The sequence below is a fragment of the Curcuma longa genome, unplaced genomic scaffold (genome assembly GCF_044706935.1).
Source record: "Curcuma longa cultivar G26 ecotype Majalengka, Jawa Barat unplaced genomic scaffold, ITB_CL_G26_1.1 utg31682_np1212_342060_RagTag, whole genome shotgun sequence".
NCBI classification, from domain to species: domain Eukaryota; kingdom Viridiplantae; phylum Streptophyta; class Magnoliopsida; order Zingiberales; family Zingiberaceae; genus Curcuma; species Curcuma longa.
In genome coordinates, this window is record NW_027435601.1 from 41,706 (window position 1) to 60,364 (window position 18,659).

An 18,659-nucleotide genomic window follows, 5' to 3' on the forward strand; every position below is an offset into this window, starting at 1 on the left:
TGCTTATTATATATAATATGTACACTGTTTCTGCTCATATTCCACTGATGTATAGATTTCATATATATATGTTATATTGCTGCAATGTTCTAAGCAAGCAGAACTGCTGAATGAAACTTGAATACAAGTTTAACTAAACTTGATTCTTGATATATCTACTTGGATCTAAATGAACTCTACATTGTTCTCTGTGAGTTTAACTATTATTATTAATTTTCCTTAGTCCCTTTACATGCACCCTATATAAGATCCTCACTTCTTAAATATGGTGGAGTTGCATGTATGTAGAGAGGATTTGAGATCAATTTAACGCATAAGATCAAATTGTGCATTTGACTATCAGTTTAGTAAACCATACCTGAAGCTTTATTTAATTACAAGGAAACATGAAGCAACATCTATTGTGCATTCTCATTGCTTTTAAATTCATGCTTCATACACTTCCTCCTCTTCCATTTTCTCTTCAAGCTTCTCTGCACATGATGTGCAGTCGAGGATTATCGGTTCCGATTGCGACCTCATTAAGTCTTTAACGATAGACTTTGGAACATTGAGTGCCAGTGCCAAAATCTCTTGGTCGATAGTCTGAAGCAACGAGTTCTTCCCAGCCAGCCACTGTAGATTCTTTCTGGTGATGCTGCTGAATCCTACTAATACAAGGCTACCATTGTTGTAGGACATATGGCTCATCGGTCGATGCCTCGGCACCGCCACCACATCCCCTTCCTCCACCCTGAAGTTAGTCTCTTTGCATTGGTACGTTTCACTTGGTGCCTTGTTGGGACAAACTACTTGCACCATTCCCTGTCCATGGATCACTATAGCAATTTCTGATGCACTTGGATTCCAGTGTGGCCCTGTCATAGACCCCTGATTTATCGCAAAACTCGTCGTCGTTAATGATCAGATCATATACTTTACTAGAAGAGTACTAGAAGAATGAAACTTGCCTTACTCAAGTTGACCATGAAGGCTTCAATGTGGGAGCTCTTGAGAGCTTTGAGGTCCTTGTGGGTCAAGATAGTGCTCCATCCGTTGCAATTCTCGACATCAGGTTTGGCCTTGAAGAAATTGAATTTCTTATTCTTGTTCTTCTTGTTCTTGTTTGCCAATTCATCATGCGTATTGCTCGTAATTCTTCTGATCCAAGTATGTGTTTCCATCATCTCATTGTTATGCAGAAAAGGAATGATCAAAGGAGGCTTTTCTACCCTTTTGATGGCTTGGATGGTCTCCTCAGAAACCTTCGTATCAGATGTAAGAACAAAATTAAGAAAGCAATCGATTGAATTTAGCTTTAACAATCATAAACATATAGCAACCTGCTCACCCCAAATCCTTTTTGGAGGATCTTTGCCGTGAACCCGTGGACGAGGTCACCGATGATCGAATAAGCTTCATTAGATGCTTTCTACATAGATCCATGTGAGATATGGTTTCAAGCTAAGTGAAACAGAAGGGAAAATAACAAAATCTTACTGCTGAAATAAAGGATTTTATGAAGGTTCAACACTTTCAGAGCACAAAGATCTATAGGTAAAATGGCCACAACTTATAAGAACTTAATAAGGATGCATTGATCATCGAAAATTCAGATTTGGTAAGGAATTCCCCTTTCAGCCATGGAGGAAATCGAAGGAAATTTAAACCCAAAGAAAGATGGAATAAGTGTTGAGTTCCTTTAATTCGTCTCTGCTTCAGAGCTTCTATTAGGAGCACTCACAATCATCCAATTTGATATCAAAGGAAGTTGATATGCATCAGCAACAGAATTAGAAAGAAAGTGCTGAAATCATATATAAATCAAAGTTCTAAATTAAAGGCAAGAAAGGCACTGTTTATGAAAAGCTACCTCGGAGTTCCCTTCATCATCAACAGTGACGAATATGAGATGAATTTGGAGGCTTTCCTCTGCGGGGGACGGACGACTTTGTACATAAAATACGCTACCCTTTTCCACGACAGAGACGTCACCCCTCTCCACGTCCATATGCTCTACCCTTTCCTTTTCATGATCCTCTCTAACACTCGTATATACTCTTCCCTTGCCTATATATACCAAGCAAATCATTATAGTCAGTCCGTAAGAATTAATTTAAACAGATCATACGATATATATGTACCGGTGTGGACGTAGAAGAGCATATCAGCGTGGAGTAGCACAGGGAGGAAGAGCGAGCTGGGCTCCATGGTGATGAACTCCAGATGGTAGCTTCCCCTGGCCCTGGAGTCGTCGTTCACATCGACGGATGTGATGCTTCCGGCGTCGGTCGACACCACAGACCTCCTGCTCTCCTTCGTCATCAGCAGTGGCGCCCTAACGCCGCCATGGAGCTCCGCAGCTCCACTGACGGCCAGGAGGAAGAAAGCTGCCACTGCCACTGCCACTGCCGCAGCCACAAGCTTGCGAGCCATGTGCGTTCGCAAGCAGCTGTGGGAGTCGATCTGCTACGTATTGTGTGCATATATGTATCCGGAACTGGAGGGAAGAGGGAGGATGGTTTAGAATGGATGGATGGTGGAAGGTAGCAGCAGCTAGCTGGGCAGGAGAAGTGCATGGCGAACGCGTTGCATGCGAAGACCCGTGATTTTGAAACGTGGGTGAGCTCTTCGTCTCTACTCGCACCGACCTTCGATCGTTGATCAGGAAGAGAATTTGGATTTATGATGCGGAATTATTAGTGGTCGATCATTGATTACGGACTTGATTGAGATATATATACAATGCCTATGAAGTTGTGCCAGCCTTTCTGGTTATCCCATGAGGCATAGTTGAGTTGATTACGATAGAATATGATTGTTGAAGTGGACAAGGATCGAATCTCGATGAAATCAACAATCTTCCTTTGTCGTGGTCAACTGTAACTTTTTTATTTACCTCCTCATAGATGATCGTGAGTGATTGTGTGGAGGCCCTTGGGGTGATAGATTCCATGCTAAAATGAAGTTGATTGATATCCTTATAGTTTTCCATTAGCATGACGACATAGAAAAGTTTAAGTTAAGGTATTGATTATATAACTAAAAACACTAAAATTATTTTGATTATATATACATATTGGATGATAAATAAAATGTTTGAATAATTTATTACTCTCATGATGTTTATGGTGATGCATCGGTTGGAGAAAAGTATGAATAAATTCATATATTAGTCATACAAATGAGGAAACGTAGTATACTCAATCATATATAATTCAACATAATCATAGTTAGAAATTTACTTATGATAAACCAAAACACTAGGTTTAATAGGACTCAACTAAGGTTCACTCGCAATTTTATATAAATAACAAAGTTTAATACATCTAATGAACTAAAAGTAAACCACTAGCTTCAACTAAAACAAAAAAAAAATTTGAGATGCAAAAGATATGGTTGAATTCATAAAGCATAGTAGAGTTGTGTTATTGAAAGAGGGGAAAGAATGAAGACTCATATTATCATTTTAAGAGAAACCCAACTCAATTATCAATCACCAAAAGGTACTCAAGAAAGTCATAAAATTAAGGTCAAAATCTATTTCATAATAGATTGGTGAGAGCCCTCCTAAGGCGATAAATGAGCCAAGCTGAGCCAATCTTTATCATGTTCAAGTTTGTTTAATAAGGTAACTGAGGCAAGACAAGCTTGAGTCTAAAATGAATCAAGTCGTTGACATGATTATTTAAGTTTGGCTTGATTTTTTTTAAAAAAAATGAGCTTTAGCTTATTTGTTCAAACTTTGATTGAGCTTAATTTATTTAGATGTCATCAAGTTCAATTTAATGTTTAAAACTTTTACATTTTAAAACTTATTTGGTTGGTTATTGAGTTTGATAATAAAATCTTATTTGTCCATTCACAAACTTTTATTTATTTATTTATCATGTTGATAAGAGTTGATTGATGAACAAAATTCACAAATTTTATTTGTGAATATTATTTATAAAAATTTATAATTTTTATTCATGAATATTAATGAATTGAATACATATGTATTCAAGTTTGTTTATTTAATAAACTTTATATGTATTGAATAAATATAAATAAATTTTTATTAAATCAAATATCAAATTTGTTCATAAACATTTGACTCATTTACGGCCCTACCTCCTTCCTACTTCCTCCTTCTAAGTGCAATAATATCATGTATAAATCTCAAAGCAAATATTATTATTTTATATAGAAAATTAAAAATAAGTCACTTGATTAAATTAAATGATGACACACTTAAACTAAATCAAGATAGTTATAGAAATTATAAGTTAAGTGAAGATATATGTTAATTTATATGACTGAGTTTGGAAAAAATGACACCAACTCAACTATTCAAACTAAAATGAAGCCACTCATTATTGAAACTTTTATGACACTTCTATCTATGGAAAAAACCATACAAAAACAAGATGCTAAAAACAAAATAGCTTAAGATTTAAGCACAAAATGTGTCATATATAGATAGAAAAAGTCTACACAAAATTTGGAGTCTTCAGCACGCCAAATCAATTCCATGTCATAAAAGGACAGATATATGTTTTTGCCATTTTACCAAACACGACTAGTTTTTTATGTTTCCCCACTGCAAATTATTGATTGTATGAATAGGTTTGTTTGATGTTCACAAACAGTGATTTCTAACCATTATAGTTTCCACTGAGATATGGCTCTATTTTCAAAGCACGGTGAAGAAGAACAGACCATTGGAATCCTAAATGTTACTATTACTTTCTCTTAGTCATCAACCCAAGTCTGCGATGAGCATTTAAGTCGTATGGGAAGGAAGTCCATCAATGCCTGCCTGCATGCTTTGAATTCAATGACGTGCATGACATTTATCGCGTCTTTGTCGTGAGTTATTTCCAGCTCGATCACCATGACTGGATCATAAAGATAAACAAAGCTTTGGAACTGCACTTAAACTAAAGAGAACCAATAGAAAGGTGACAGATATGGTCATTAAATAGATATCATCCGGTAGCAGGGCTGCTGCAGTGCAATTTTAGCTGGATGGATGCTTGAAGGAGGAATAAGTCGAAGAATAAAGTACCTGAATGTCAAATCAGAGCAAGTTGTTGCAAAGATAAGAAGGCAAACCTAACAAGCATCAATCAGGGAGGGTATTCAAATGCCATGGGAACTCAATTAACTTTACGTTGTGTGGGGTGGGGTGGGGTTTCTTTCTTTACCATTCAAACAGTCACATCTATCTATCTATATATGCATCGAGCTCACCAGTCAGCAGCATTTACAAAAGCAAGAGGAATCCATGCAAAAACTGATGAGGGGGTTTTCCTTTTTCCATATGCTAGCTGGTGTTTTCTCATCTTAATTCCTGGTCGTGGCCGGTTCTCTCCGAGCTTCGACGTTCACACCAACAAACCCTAATGAGCAAAAGCAGATGTGACAACTGCGGGGTCTTTTTTATAGGGGGTGTTGGGGTTGTGTGGAGAGAGGAAAAGTTACTACTGCATGACGACATTGATTGAAGAAGTAGCCTTCTTTCTGTCTAGCAAAAGAAAGTGTAATAAATACAGCTCCGGATTTGATTAGGTCGAGTCTTGTCAATGCAAAAGTGGGTCTGTGCAGGTTAAATGGAGAGGAAGTTGTTAAAAGCAAGGGGTTCTCCAATTGTTTAAGTACTCCATTGCGTGCCACAATTAGTACGTACAAAGTGTTTCCAATAATATTATATTATTGATACCCTAAAATATATATACCCCAACCTAAGTAGCTAGGCCAATCACATCTATTTATTCTTGGATATAAATCATCAATCTTACTAAGGTGAAATTTTTTCCTGAAAAAAAAAAAAATCAAATGGGTTAATCTCACTTTAGAGGTTGGCATCTCAAGCCTAGCTATCTTTCTCTAGAAGTCAATATGTCATTCGTTAGGAGTTGATAGAATACATCACCGACTTTTTTTAACCGTGGGCGACTGAGTGTATAAGGTGCCCGAAAGTGATCTGGGTGCTTGTAATTACACTCGGTCGTGCATGTAGACGTACACTAGACGGTGTATAGAGTATCATTACCCAAGAGAATATATCAACTTTACTTAAAAATCGCTACCTCAAATTGATCTCCTAATCGGGATCAAATAAATATGGCCCACGATCTCTTTTTTCAAGAAATAATGACTCACATCTTAGATGTAATCAAAATATCTCCACAATGATATGATATTGTCCACTTTGGTCCTAACTCATGAATTTTTTCATGTATTTCCAAGGTGGAACTTTGATTGTATCCTAATAATCCTCTTCTCAAACAAAGGACCACTAAGAGCCCGACTTCCTACCATTATCTTCATGGTCCGAGTCCGAACTCCCTTTACTGAGAGTCCCCTTAATATTATCCTCATGAGAGTCCCCTTACCATTATCCTCATGGTCCGGGTCCGAACTCCCTCTACTGAGAGTCCCCCTACCATTATCCTCATGGTCCGGATCTGAACTCCCCTCTACCGGGAGCTCCTCTACCATTATCCCCATAGTTCGGACCTCCTCTACTTCCTTCATTTTTTCTACATAGACCATGACTCTAACAGGCATATCTTAATTTGTAATTGGTGCACCTCCTTTAATTGGTGCCATTATTATGCGCCCCTTGATAACCGCGGCCTTTCCAATAACTTACGACTCTTTAATTTTGTAATTGATGGGAACTCAGGCATCCCATTGAGTTAGCTCAATACAAACAATCCAATCCCGAGCTCACCATAAGGTAGACTGATTTGAACTGAACTCTTCTAGGGAATGAACTCGGGAGGATTAGTCTGACTTGACCCCGGCTTACCTTGAGTAAGTCCATTTTGGTTAGAGTTTCATCTTGACTCGGACTAACCAGGATTCACATTGACTGTGTCTTGGACATGCCACGTGATCTCCACGATTTCTTTCACATTATAAGTCTTCCCCTTAAGTCTAGTCAAAGGAGAAAATAGACTGACTAGGTATTTGCTGTGTCAATGACTTTTGAGTTTTCAATTCCAAGACCAATGTGGCATGCACCTTTTAAGAGCTGAAACTGCCTCATCACGCATCTTGTCCCCAAACAAACTACCATCTTTGTTGGCTTGCTAGTTGTCCGATATTCGTCCGTATCACTTGAGATTACCTCAAGAACTTGCAGACTCTTCACCATACACGCAAACACATCGTTGCCTACTAATCTCATCATTCTACTACGTCTCCCTGACCCGAGGATGACCTTACAAGAGATCGATAACTCTGCTCTTTGCATGCACCACCTTCAACATCGTACCAAATATACCCTTCCACTTTATTAATAAAATTAATAATTTTATAAAATCAATAATTTACTAATTATAATTAATAATTAATTATTAATAAACTTAATTAAAATAATTAATAAAAGTATTAATAAAATAATAATTATTAATTATTAAAATAAATATTAATAATTATAATTAATAAAATAATAAAATTAATAATAATTATTATTAATAATAAATTATTAATTATTAATTATTAAAATAAGTATTAATAATTATAATTAATAAAATAATAAAATTATTAATAATAATTATTAATAATAAAATAATAATTATTAATTATTAAAATAAGTATTAATAATTATAATTAATAAAATAATTAAAATAATAAAATTATTAATAATAATTATTAATAATTTAAATAAAAATTATTTATTATTATTATTAATTAATAAAATATTTATTAATTATTTTAATAATTTTTATTTTATAATTTTAATTAATTATTATTTAAACTAATTAATTATTTTAAAAATAAAAATAATTAATTAATTATTAATAATTAATTTTAAAAATTAATAGTTAATAATAAATTATTAATTATTAAAAATTATTAATTAATTTTAATTAGTAATTAATAAATATTTTAATAATTTTTATTTTTTATAATTAATAAAATTATTAAATAATTATTAATTTTATTAATAAAAATTATTAATTTTATTAATAATAAAAATTAAAAATTAAAAATTATTAATTATTAATAAAATAATTTATTTTAAAGATAATAAAAATAATCTTTATTATTACATTTATTTTTATTTTATTTTAAAAATTAGGAGGGTATTATTGGTATTTTATAATAATAAAAATTAGATTTCTTACTGAAAATAATGTACACCAAACACTGTAATGTGATCATTTGATTCGGATTCCATATTCCTTCGAACACCCCCATCTTGCACATTACCAGTTACACCAACTTCTTCTATGGCTAACTGACCAACGGACTTCAATTTCTCTTCCATCTCTTTTTCGAGACAGTGTCCTCTTACTTCTACAATTCACTTCATCAATCAACTCCAAATTATTTTTGATTTCTCTGCAGGGTAGTAATTGTTTTCAATTTTTACTAGTTCCTCTAACACCAACTATCTTTCAATATTTCTTTTACCTTAAGAAAAATGAAACCAGGATCTTCTACTTCACCAGCCGACCTTCCTCTAACACCAACCATCTTTCAATATTCATCCCTCCTCGCCCCTCGCTTTAGCCATCCGAGACCCAATAGCTTGGTAGAGGCTTGCGAGTATGTCCTTATAAATAGGGCAGTCAAAGTCATGGTAAAAGGAAATATTCTTTTTTCTTCTTCTTATATTTCATCTTTTTTCAGTCCAGTATTGATTTGATCGTCGAAGGGATCACATCAACCACATCGACGCCCTTTGATGAGTGTTGAAGTACAAGCATAGGCGAGCAACTCGGATGATTGAAGGTGAAGACTTTAATTACCGATGTGGACCTGGTCGTGCGAATGAAGGAAAGCCAGGTTTGCATCATAATAAATACATGATACAAGATTCGTGCACGTTTAGAATGGAATATTTGAAGAGTATGAGGGTTAGAACTAGAAAGTTTGTATTAATTATAAAATCTCACCTTTCTGTTACCAAAGGATATATGATCAGTGTGACCCCAACAATGCAATTATATTCTTGCAAGAAAGTTAGGCACCTGAGTAGTTTTCCTGAATATATACTTTAACAACTTATCGTAAATTTATCATGGCAAATGGCAATAGTTCTCAGTACTGCTAATCACACTTAACAGAAGGTAACATTAATCCTTTTTAACGATAGCATGATGATAAAGGCATCAGACACATCAGTTAGGCTTCTTTTCCTTTATCTATGTAGCAGTACTATCACCCCCATACTTTTTAAAACAACTTTAAATTCTGTAAATGTGTGCTAAAGTTTTCCAATAATTATTATTTACCATGCACAATTAAATCTCATGTCGAGTAAAACTTTTCTTCCATTGTAGAACTTGTTAATGTGCAGTGCCAATACTATTTAATGAACATGTTTGGCACATGTTCTTAAAAGGTGATCCATATCATCATTTAAATTACTGATAGGAAAATCTATCCCCAGTACTGCTCATATTCATCTCGATATTTCATCACTAAGGAGCTAAGCCTGGAAAAGTTCTTCCTTTTCCTCTCTATCTCTCTCTCTCTCTTGCTTTTCTTTATATTTTTTATAAAATTGTGAAGTTAAGAAGCCTCAAAGGCACGCATACATTAAAGCTGTTACACCATATATTCCTCTATACTTCTCTGGACATCTATACTCGCATACACATGCCATGCCCTAACTGAGAGGGGGAGAGAGAGAGAGACTCCTGGCTTTCCTTTCCAGTCGTTGGTCTTCGAAGAACTTAAATCATAGTTTCTGCATGCAAATCTCGGTTTGGAGATTTACTTGAGGTTTATAGGGCCGGCGTCATGTATAGGGCGAGAGAAGATGCTAGCTCTACTGTGCCTTCGCCGGATCTCTCTTTGCATATCGGCCCGCCGGCGACTGACAGCACGCCGGATTCCACACACCTCTGCCTGTCGAACGTATCTTCCTCCTCGTGGTTTCGAGAACCAGATCCGGAGGCGGCGGCGGCGGCGAAGCCTCAATACTGCGGCCTCACTGCTTCAGATCTTTGTTTTGCGAGCAAACCGATCGACGGGACTCCAATCTATTTGAACGGACACCAACACCGACGGGAAGAGTGCTGCTGGAATCACGCTGTCCTGAAGGGAAGCCCCCTCCCGCTCGACTACCAAAGCCATGCTTCTGCGTGTTTCCATCAGCGGCAGCAGGCGCCGCCGGCCTGGCTCGTGGGGTTGTCGTCGTCCGCGCCGAGCCTCTTCAGCTGCCACCGCCATGACCTGCAGGACGCCTTCCGCCGCGAGATGACGATGAGGTCGAGCCTTATCCTGTCGTCCGGCTACCCAGCGGTCGTGACGAAGCGCAGCACGAGGGCGCCGAGGATGCGCTGGACGAGTGGCCTCCACGACCGATTCGTCCACGCCGTCGACCTTCTCGGCGGCCACGAGAGTACGTACGCCAACTTTGACTGAATTCGGCATACACCTAGTGCATAACATGTTTTGGTAGCTCACGGTTAATTAATCCGCGACGGCCATGGCCAGGAGCTACACCAAAATCAATTCTGGAGCTGATGGATGTGAAGGATCTAACCCTAGCCCATGTCAAAAGCCACCTGCAGGTGAGTGAGTGCTAAAGAGTTAATGCCAACTTCTTTTCTCCTTCTACCTCTCTCCCTTCTTTAATTCTCTCGTTCTCTCTCTCTCTCTCAAGAGGCACTTGCACAATTGCCAAGGTGTATGTATGAATGGACGTAGTGATTGACTAAATCAATGACTGAGTAATAATGGGCGTGTCGCTCCAAAGACAGGGGGACAGCCCCTTCATTCATAACAAAAGAAGCACAGCACAGCACAGCGACAGATTTAAAAAGACGCAATCATTTCACAATTATAAGAGGGAGAGGGAGAGGGAGAGGGAGAGGGAGAGGTTAACAAAAGCATCAACCTCGTTGCTAATAGAATAGACAAAGATTTATTGTTTATCATCGTTGTTATTGTTATTATTGATGTGCGTTTCCTCTCTCCAAAGTCTCTTCTTTTGTCTTTAATAAATTTGCTTCCCTATCTTCAGATGTACAGAACCATTAAGTCGACTGACAGACCTGCAGTTTCGTCAGGTAAACTCGGCCTTCCATCTCTCTTTTGCTCAAGTTGCTTTGGGGTAACTTCTCGGTCACTCGCATCATTTAATATGATTAATTAATTTCCATCTGTTATGACTAAATGTGCAATTAAGGTCGATCAGATGGCTCCATCGATGAAGATTTGGCAGCAGGAAACTGTAATCAGACAGTGGTGGTCGGCTTAGATGCACAAAAACAGCACCAGGAATCGGACTCGGCCCTCATGTGGAATACTTCATCATCAAGGTATTTTTTTTCTTTTTCTCTCTCATTGCGTAATTGTTGAGTATGCACAAGTTTCTTCTTCTTCTTTTTTTAATATTAGAATATAAAGATTACAAGATTGACTCCGAGTTCCCAGTGCAGAGAGCTGAGCTGCTGCCATGGCAGCTTTTACTTTTCTTCCTCCTTTTATGTTTTTTGAGATCTAATGAGGAAACTTAATTAAAGTTGGTAGAAGACTGAGAGATGAGGAAGAGTTTAATGGTCGGAAAGTAAATGGTAGTCCTTGCTTGGCTTATGACACCTTTGTCAGTGTTTTCTTTGAGAATATCGAGCTTTTTTACATGCCATTTATGCTTAAAAAATGCCATATATCTACGTTTAATAATTTATGTATTCACCAATCACCAACAAATATATATGTTCATATATATATATATAAACATCATTAATAACAATCAGTTTTAGATCTAGGGGCTAATATATTGATTTATGAACTGACAACCCATCTAAAGTTAAATCTTCAAAAGCTTATTTGACTGAAAATACTCATTCCATCAGAGTTAAGGATCTTCTTTCAGCTCATGTGGTTGCAGGATTCCTATATAGTTCAGGAATTCTATCGTCAGATATGTATAATGGTTGTGTCATTGACCATGCCAAAAGAAAGTAGAAACCCCACCACTCATATAAACCTTCATGTTTACTGTCATGCATGAAGTCCATCATCTTGATTAAACCTTTCCAAAGTTAGGTCAGGCTTTTTCTCCTTCAACCAGTTGTTGTGCTAGGGAAATCTTCAGTATATTTAATTAGATCTTGCAAACAAAGTCACCAATGATCTTGTCTATATATATTTTGAAGCACCTCGTTTATATTAATGTATTGAAGTAATACATAAAAATTGCCTTGAATTATATATTAAAATTAATGTTTATATTGCTATAGTATTTTTTACAAAACAATTGCATGTGGCATTTATTTACAAACAAACAACATAGTTATGCAGATATTATTTTGGAGTTTTGCTAACTGTAGAAAATCAATTCCATCAAATAAAGTAGCATGAAAAAAAACATAATTATTTTCTGTAAAAGATAGTATTTTTTATGTTATTTTAAAATTAACAAGAGCTTCTGAATGTGTTACTACAAATTTCAGTCAAAATTTTCCTGATTCAAAACTTCATTTGTGATATCTATGAATCAGAAAATGAAACAAATTTACCAAATAAATTGAGGTTATTTTTGGACATTAATGTAAGCAAATTAATATGATTAAATCATGGTTGTATTATTATAACAAGTTGATACGTCTCAGTTTTTGCTTTGAATAGTAAAGGATTATATAAAGTACATATATTGATCAAATAGAAGGCTTTGATTATTTTTTTCATAAAAAATATAATTATTAATACTAAAGTAATGAAAAAATAATTAACTATATCAAATAATATTTATTTTGCATGTTGGTTAACATATTTTTCATTATCAAAATTGATTAGCTATTAAATCGTAATTCAATAAGAAAATAGTGTAAAGAATGCAATGCTAACAAAGTGAAATCCACTTCTTTTTTTTTTGCATAACTTGAATTTTATTTTCAAAATATAATTTAATTAAATTCTACCAAAATAAAATATGTCCATTTCTCAAGTTCATTATGCTTTACATTGCATGTAGAATGATTAAAAACATGATATGAAAATTAATAAATACCCAAATAAATATAAATATAGAGGGAAGTCTCAAACAATTTTGGAATTATTAGAATAAGAAAATGAATTGATAAGAACTAAATATTAATGATCAATAGTGTATCAAAATTATAGATAAAAAATAAAATATAAATATGATAACTTAATGGGAATATTAATGTTTAATGAATTACCAAATGCATGACATCAAATAATACCAAGGAAAGCATGAATGTTCAGATATTCAGTTATATTTATAATTTTGGGCTTCTAGTTGTCTAACATAACTCATGAACTTAAGTGTATACATATACAACATTTGACTATCGTCTATTATATTAATTAAGCATATTTGCGGCAAATGAATTTAACAAAGGTGAATATGCTTAGCTTGACCAAGGTTGTTAATTGTTTTTTTTTAAGTTCAATTCATCTACATGTCTTGATTTACTTGATGTGAGGTGATTCAGTCATCAACTTCAATGACTCTATTTTGGTTACCTCAATCAACTAAAAAAGATCTCTAGATAATTGGATCCAAAATTTCAATAGTTTCTATTCAAAACCAAGCTTCATTTTTTTTTTCTAATAATATGAATTGCATATTTCTCTTATTTTGTTGGCATGTATAATATGGATTAGAATTACATGTTTTTGGTTGATGAATGAGCAATTATAGTGATTTTATACTTTTAATGATAAGTTGTGCTAAATATTATGATTATTTTCATAGCAAACCTAATGTTTTTATTCACAATTAATAAACTTTCAATGATGTTCATTTAGTACTAAATGTACATGATTGAGTATACTAGTTTCCCCAAAATTATTCATTTGTATGATTAATGAATGAAATTATTTTTTGCCCAATTAATGCATTGTAATAAATATTTTGGAACCAAAGTTACCATCCTTAACTTCTCACTCCACAACTACAATTGAGGTAATTTTGAGTATCAAGTGAGATCGCCCTTGGGGCAGGGTTCAGTTAGCTACTACGTAGGTAGATATTGCTACAATAGACAAGGGTCAAATTTCGACGAAGTTGAGAAAAATGCCCTCCTATCGAGTGAGATAGATGAGGCCCCACTTCTTCATGTCACCTTTGGTTGCTTCCTCTATAATCTTCACTTTTCCCAAGCCCACATTCTCAACTCTACCGTCTAGCATTGTCTCCACTATCACCTTTGTAAATGCTTTGTTGATCACCCTCACCTAGAGAGCAAGAAATGTGGTCTTCTACAGAAGTGGGAGATTTTCATGAAATAGTATGAATGAATAGTGTAAATGTTTTGGAAAACCTAAATAAATGTTCTTAATAAGGATTTGGCATTAAGAGTATCAAAAGAAATTAATCTTTAAGATATTGTTTGTGTACAACAAGATAAAATTGCTAGAGAAATTATTTTGCATTGTTCTTCTTTAATTAATGAAATTTCCATCCAAGTACACTTACTTATTTCTGTTTTCTTAATACTGAATGATTTTTTTAATACTCGCAAGTGTTCTATTATTAACTTATTGCATCATTAGCAAGAAAAATTAGAGTAAATCTTTTAATTTGTATTATTCACCGATTAAACTCAGCTGAATCACTTTATATATATGCAACATTAATATTTAGTGAAATATTTGTTCTTAATTACTTTTACAAACAACCAACAGAGGCATCGGGATACAAATTAACACATCAAATGATGCCATGATCTATAGTGAGCTTCGATCATGTTCTCATTCTTCCCCATTTCAATCTGCACTACTTGAGGTATTTACTTCATTTATCATATATATATATATATACAGTGAAACATTGCACTTCTTTTATCTTTCCTACATCGTGCAACATTTCTAAAATTCTATTTGCAATTTCAACAGGATCTTAATTATTATGCATTGAACGACTCAAATGGTTCATATCAAGAACACAACAGTCCTAACTTGGAGTTCACTTTGGGGAGATCAGATTGGCATGCTACATAGCTAGTTTCATGGTTCTTCAAGTTAATTTGCTTTCAAATTATTCAAGGCATCTAATTCCACCATGAAGAACCAAGGAATGGATCAAGATTCTTAAAAGTATTTTCATTGTTAGTTAAGGCATTCTAATAACAATGGATGGATGATGGACACTAACACAAGATTAGGTATTTCATGCCGTGTGAAAAAATTGGAGAATGCCTCAATATACCTTTTCCTAATTACAACTTCGATATTTATGATTGTATGCATAATTATTTTTAGTTTTTTGGATGAATATTGTTATATAAAAGTTGTGAAGTCAAAGTATGAAAAAAGCATCACAATTGCAGCAAAAGGTGATAACCCCTACCCGGGATGAAAAAAACATCAATGTACTTTATGTTAGATGTCATGTAAATATACTGATTTTTATTTGGTCTTGAATTGAGTTGTCAATGAATCGAAAGATGATGCTAATTCCATTTTATATTACAAATATGAAATTCTTGTTTGGTCCAATGTATATTCACCAAACATCTTATCAAATTAGTAAATATTTAATGGAAAAGATCAAAAGATTAGTAATATCTTTCTTCCATCCATTGTTCAAACAAATTGTTTTATCATGAGTTTCTAATAAGAAATAGGATGGGTGTTTCCTTTTCTATGTGAATGAGAGAAACTAGGCTAATAATTGTATTGATTGGGTTCTAGGTGCCTTGAATGGGAAAGTGTGTTTTATATATCTTCTTGCATTGCTAGAATATCGTATTCGATATGGTGGTTCCATACATTTTGAATCAACCTTTATGCTCATGATCAATAGAACTTTCCTTCAAAATGTAGCTATTATGCTTCAAATGTAAGATTTCTTTAAAATTGGGATGATTTTGTGTATATATTTGTTGGCGCAATCATACCCTAAGTAGTCAATGTAACCAAGTGATCTCGATGTGTTTCATAGGGTTTAAGTAAGGTTAATGTTGTATTCAGTGAGATGAGGCTTGCCAAGTGTTCAAGTGCATAAATCTTGATAGGTAATAGTAGGTTTAGTGGTTGTAAAAATCTAAGCAGATAAAAGTTGACCAGATACTTAGTAGATAAAGAAGTGTAATAAGTGTTGGTTGATAAAGAAGTCCAATAAGAGTTGACAGGATTGAGAAGTCTAAAAAAATGTCAAGGATGATCATATACTTGATTAACAAAGAGATCAAATAGGAGTTGATATATAAGAAGTCTGGGTAAATTAAGGTTGATTGAATATCTAACGGATAGAAAAGATCAATAGGAGTTGGTAAGATAGTTTAGTAAGGCATGTGCTAATGAGAAAAACCCAAAGGTAAGACCTCTTAGCAAAAAAATATAGAGAAAGACTTGGAGGCAAGACCTCCTAGCAAGTGGAAGAAGTTTTTGAGGCAAAACTACTGACTAATGGAAGAAGACTCAAAGATAAGATCTCTTGACATGTGAGACATGAGAGATTATGAGGAATTTATAATCTTGGATTTGGGATAGAATTTTACCAAGGAGTGAAATCAATTAAGAAATAAGTGAGAGATGAAATAATGATTGAGCAAGGAGTGTATAGTCGATATTTTAGAGATCCAACTCCACAATTTGATAAATAGCAAAATGCAATGCCTAGTTTCGTAAATTCCCTAGATTATTTTTTTTTCAAGTAATGAGAAATTAGTGAATTTATAAAATAAAAATCTCTTTCTAAAAGCCTTGAATTATTTGTAAAACCTTCATATTAATTACAGAAATAAAATTTTAATGAAACAATTTTGTAGAAAATTACTTAATTATGCTTTTAAACTTAAATTTACTAACCCTCAACTAATCTTTTAATTTGGTCCACGTTGTTAATTTAATTTCTAGAATGCACGCATGACGCTTATCAAACTGTTCCCGTGATTAATGAATGATTAATTTTGGCTCGTGCGTAGAATAAGTCTTACGGGAAGTCCGTGAAATTAACGTCGTCAAACGTTTCATCTTCTTCTTCGGTGGCTCTGTTGACAACGGTGATCAATCTAGAATATATAAAGAAAAGTCAAAGTCAAAGTCAATGGGGGCGGCGACTTTTAAACGCCTAATCCCATTTTCTGCACATTTTTAATTTGTGAAACTTGTCGTGGCAGGTAAGTGTAGTCTCGTGATTTTGGAATGTGACAGCTTTGATGGTTTCAAAGAATTATCCTCCTTCCAAATTCATTGCTCGTAAAGAAGGAAAACAAGGACAATAATATTTAAAAGGATATTTTTAATTATTATTAAAAAAATTAATATAACACCTATTATATATCTTATCATTAAAATATAATATATAATATATATATATATATATATCAAAAGTAATAACTGTCTTTTTTTGAAGAAAATTATAATTTTTTCCTTGAACATATGAACTGCTTGAAACAAACCATGATTTCGGGGAATTTTGATCCCCTGATCGAAATATCGAACTCAACACGCTCAGACATCGATCGTTTATTTACAACAACAGTAGAGACACACAAACCATAAAAAAAAAAGAAATTGACGAGAAAATTAAAACAAAATAAAATAAAAATAAAAAGAGATAGAGAGAGAGATCTTCTCTTAATTAATTTACATGGAACGATCGAGTTCATCATTTGAGATTGCTCTTCTTGGAACTCAGCCGCCGGCCATAATCCTTCGTCTTCGAGGACTTGGACTTCCTGGCTGTTCTCCCAGCTGCGCCCTCCCCCTGCATCGCCGGCACCATGTACCACCCCACCGTGGTGCAGCAGATGGCGAACACCCTTCCGAACACCACCAGGCACACCAGCATCAGCACCGCCACCAGCACCGGCCACCTCGGCCTCAGGCTTCTCAACGCCGCTTCCTTAACGCGAGGCCACGAGAGCACTTGCGCGCTCACATTTTTCTCTTTTGGGACTACTGCGGCGACCTCCTCCTTCTCCTTCTCCTTCCCCTGGATCTGCACCGGCGGCGCCGTCTCTCCTGCGATCTCCGATTTCGCCTTGGGATTATGGGCAGGTTTGGGGTTCTCGTCGGGGAGACGGATGATGATGGGCACCCAGTCGTTGGAGTTGGAGTAGGTGAACCTGACCAGCGTGGCGGCGCCTTGAGCGCCGGCCTTCGCCATGACCTTGGCGCGGCGGGCCTCGAGATCGGCGATCAACGAGGCGAATTTGTCGAGCCCCCTGGCGGAGTAGGGGTTCAGGCTCTTGGTCCTCTTCTTCCTGGGCGACGACGGCGGAGTCGACGACCATGTCTCGCCACCGCCGACGCTTTTGAAGCTTCCCGTGCCGCAGAGCATCGCACTCGATATCGGTTCTTCTGCCTTTACGGCGTATTCGACGGCGTGCGGACCGAACATATATATATAAACGGGATTGCCGGATCGCCGCCGCCTCCAAGAAGCTTCTGCTCCGTCAATCAAATCTTATTAAATTTGGGCGTTGACTTCTGGTCAGGAACAATATTTGCTGATAGCTTGCAAGACCAGGCACTATAGCGAGAAATTACATGTTTGCACATGCTCTCTCTCTGCTTCTTCAGAAAATATAGACAGCGGTTCGATGAAGCTTCTCCATTGTCAACTGAATTAATTTGGGGCGTTGACTTTAATGAAGTTAAATATTTGCTGCGTGACCTGCAAGATTAGGCACTGGATTTGTGATTTTGAAAATTCAGAAAGAAGTTCGTGCATGTTTGCACACAAATTTTTTTTAAAAAATAATTTCCTAAATTCATTTTCTAGAATGTCGTCATCCTGCTCCTGA

At 35.4% G+C, this 18,659-nt stretch overlaps 3 protein-coding genes across 3 annotated transcripts; 1 reads left to right on the forward strand and 2 right to left on the reverse strand.

The window, feature by feature from the left end:
- Positions 1-426: 426 nt before the first annotated feature.
- On the reverse strand, positions 427-2,415 carry LOC141820275 (vicilin-like seed storage protein At2g18540). Its single transcript, XM_074707566.1, has 5 exons — positions 2,124-2,415; positions 1,853-2,049; positions 1,331-1,411; positions 951-1,244; positions 427-870 (listed from the first exon to the last, which is right to left on the reverse strand). The coding sequence occupies exons 1-5, from the start codon at positions 2,413-2,415 to the stop codon at positions 427-429; spliced, it is 1,308 nt and encodes a 435-aa protein (XP_074563667.1).
- A 7,167-nt stretch (positions 2,416-9,582) lies between these two features.
- Positions 9,583-15,322, forward strand: LOC141820288 (transcription repressor KAN1-like). Its single transcript, XM_074707578.1, has 6 exons — positions 9,583-10,330; positions 10,426-10,502; positions 10,955-11,000; positions 11,120-11,252; positions 14,590-14,689; positions 14,800-15,322. Exons 1-6 carry the CDS (start codon positions 9,727-9,729, stop codon positions 14,902-14,904), a joined length of 1,065 nt encoding a protein of 354 aa, XP_074563679.1. The 5' UTR covers positions 9,583-9,726; the 3' UTR covers positions 14,905-15,322.
- A 1,976-nt stretch (positions 15,323-17,298) lies between these two features.
- On the reverse strand, positions 17,299-18,456 carry LOC141820281 (uncharacterized). Its single transcript, XM_074707571.1, has one exon. The coding sequence runs from the start codon at positions 18,251-18,253 to the stop codon at positions 17,519-17,521; it is 735 nt and encodes a 244-aa protein (XP_074563672.1). The 5' UTR covers positions 18,254-18,456; the 3' UTR covers positions 17,299-17,518.
- Between the last annotated feature and the right edge of the window lie 203 nt (positions 18,457-18,659).

What these genes read in the sequence shown, in the direction of transcription:
- LOC141820288 (XM_074707578.1), top strand. Translation starts at nt 9,727, where the DNA reads ATGTATAGGGCGAGAGAAGATGCTAGCTCTACTGTGCCTTCGCCGGAT. An exon ending in CCTTCTCGGCGGCCACGAGA is followed by an intron (nt 10,331 to 10,425) that starts GTACGTACGCCA and finishes GGCCATGGCCAG; the next exon opens with GAGCTACACCAAAATCAATT. An exon ending in TTCAATCTGCACTACTTGAG is followed by an intron (nt 14,690 to 14,799) that starts GTATTTACTTCA and finishes CAATTTCAACAG; the next exon opens with GATCTTAATTATTATGCATT.
- LOC141820275 (XM_074707566.1), bottom strand. Translation starts at nt 2,415, where the DNA reads ATGGCTCGCAAGCTTGTGGCTGCGGCAGTGGCAGTGGCAGTGGCAGCT. An exon ending in TCCTCCAAAAAGGATTTGGG is followed by an intron (nt 1,245 to 1,330) that starts GTGAGCAGGTTG and finishes TCTGATACGAAG; the next exon opens with GTTTCTGAGGAGACCATCCA. An exon ending in TCATGGTCAACTTGAGTAAG is followed by an intron (nt 871 to 950) that starts GCAAGTTTCATT and finishes GCGATAAATCAG; the next exon opens with GGGTCTATGACAGGGCCACA.
- LOC141820281 (XM_074707571.1), bottom strand. Translation starts at nt 18,253, where the DNA reads ATGTTCGGTCCGCACGCCGTCGAATACGCCGTAAAGGCAGAAGAACCG.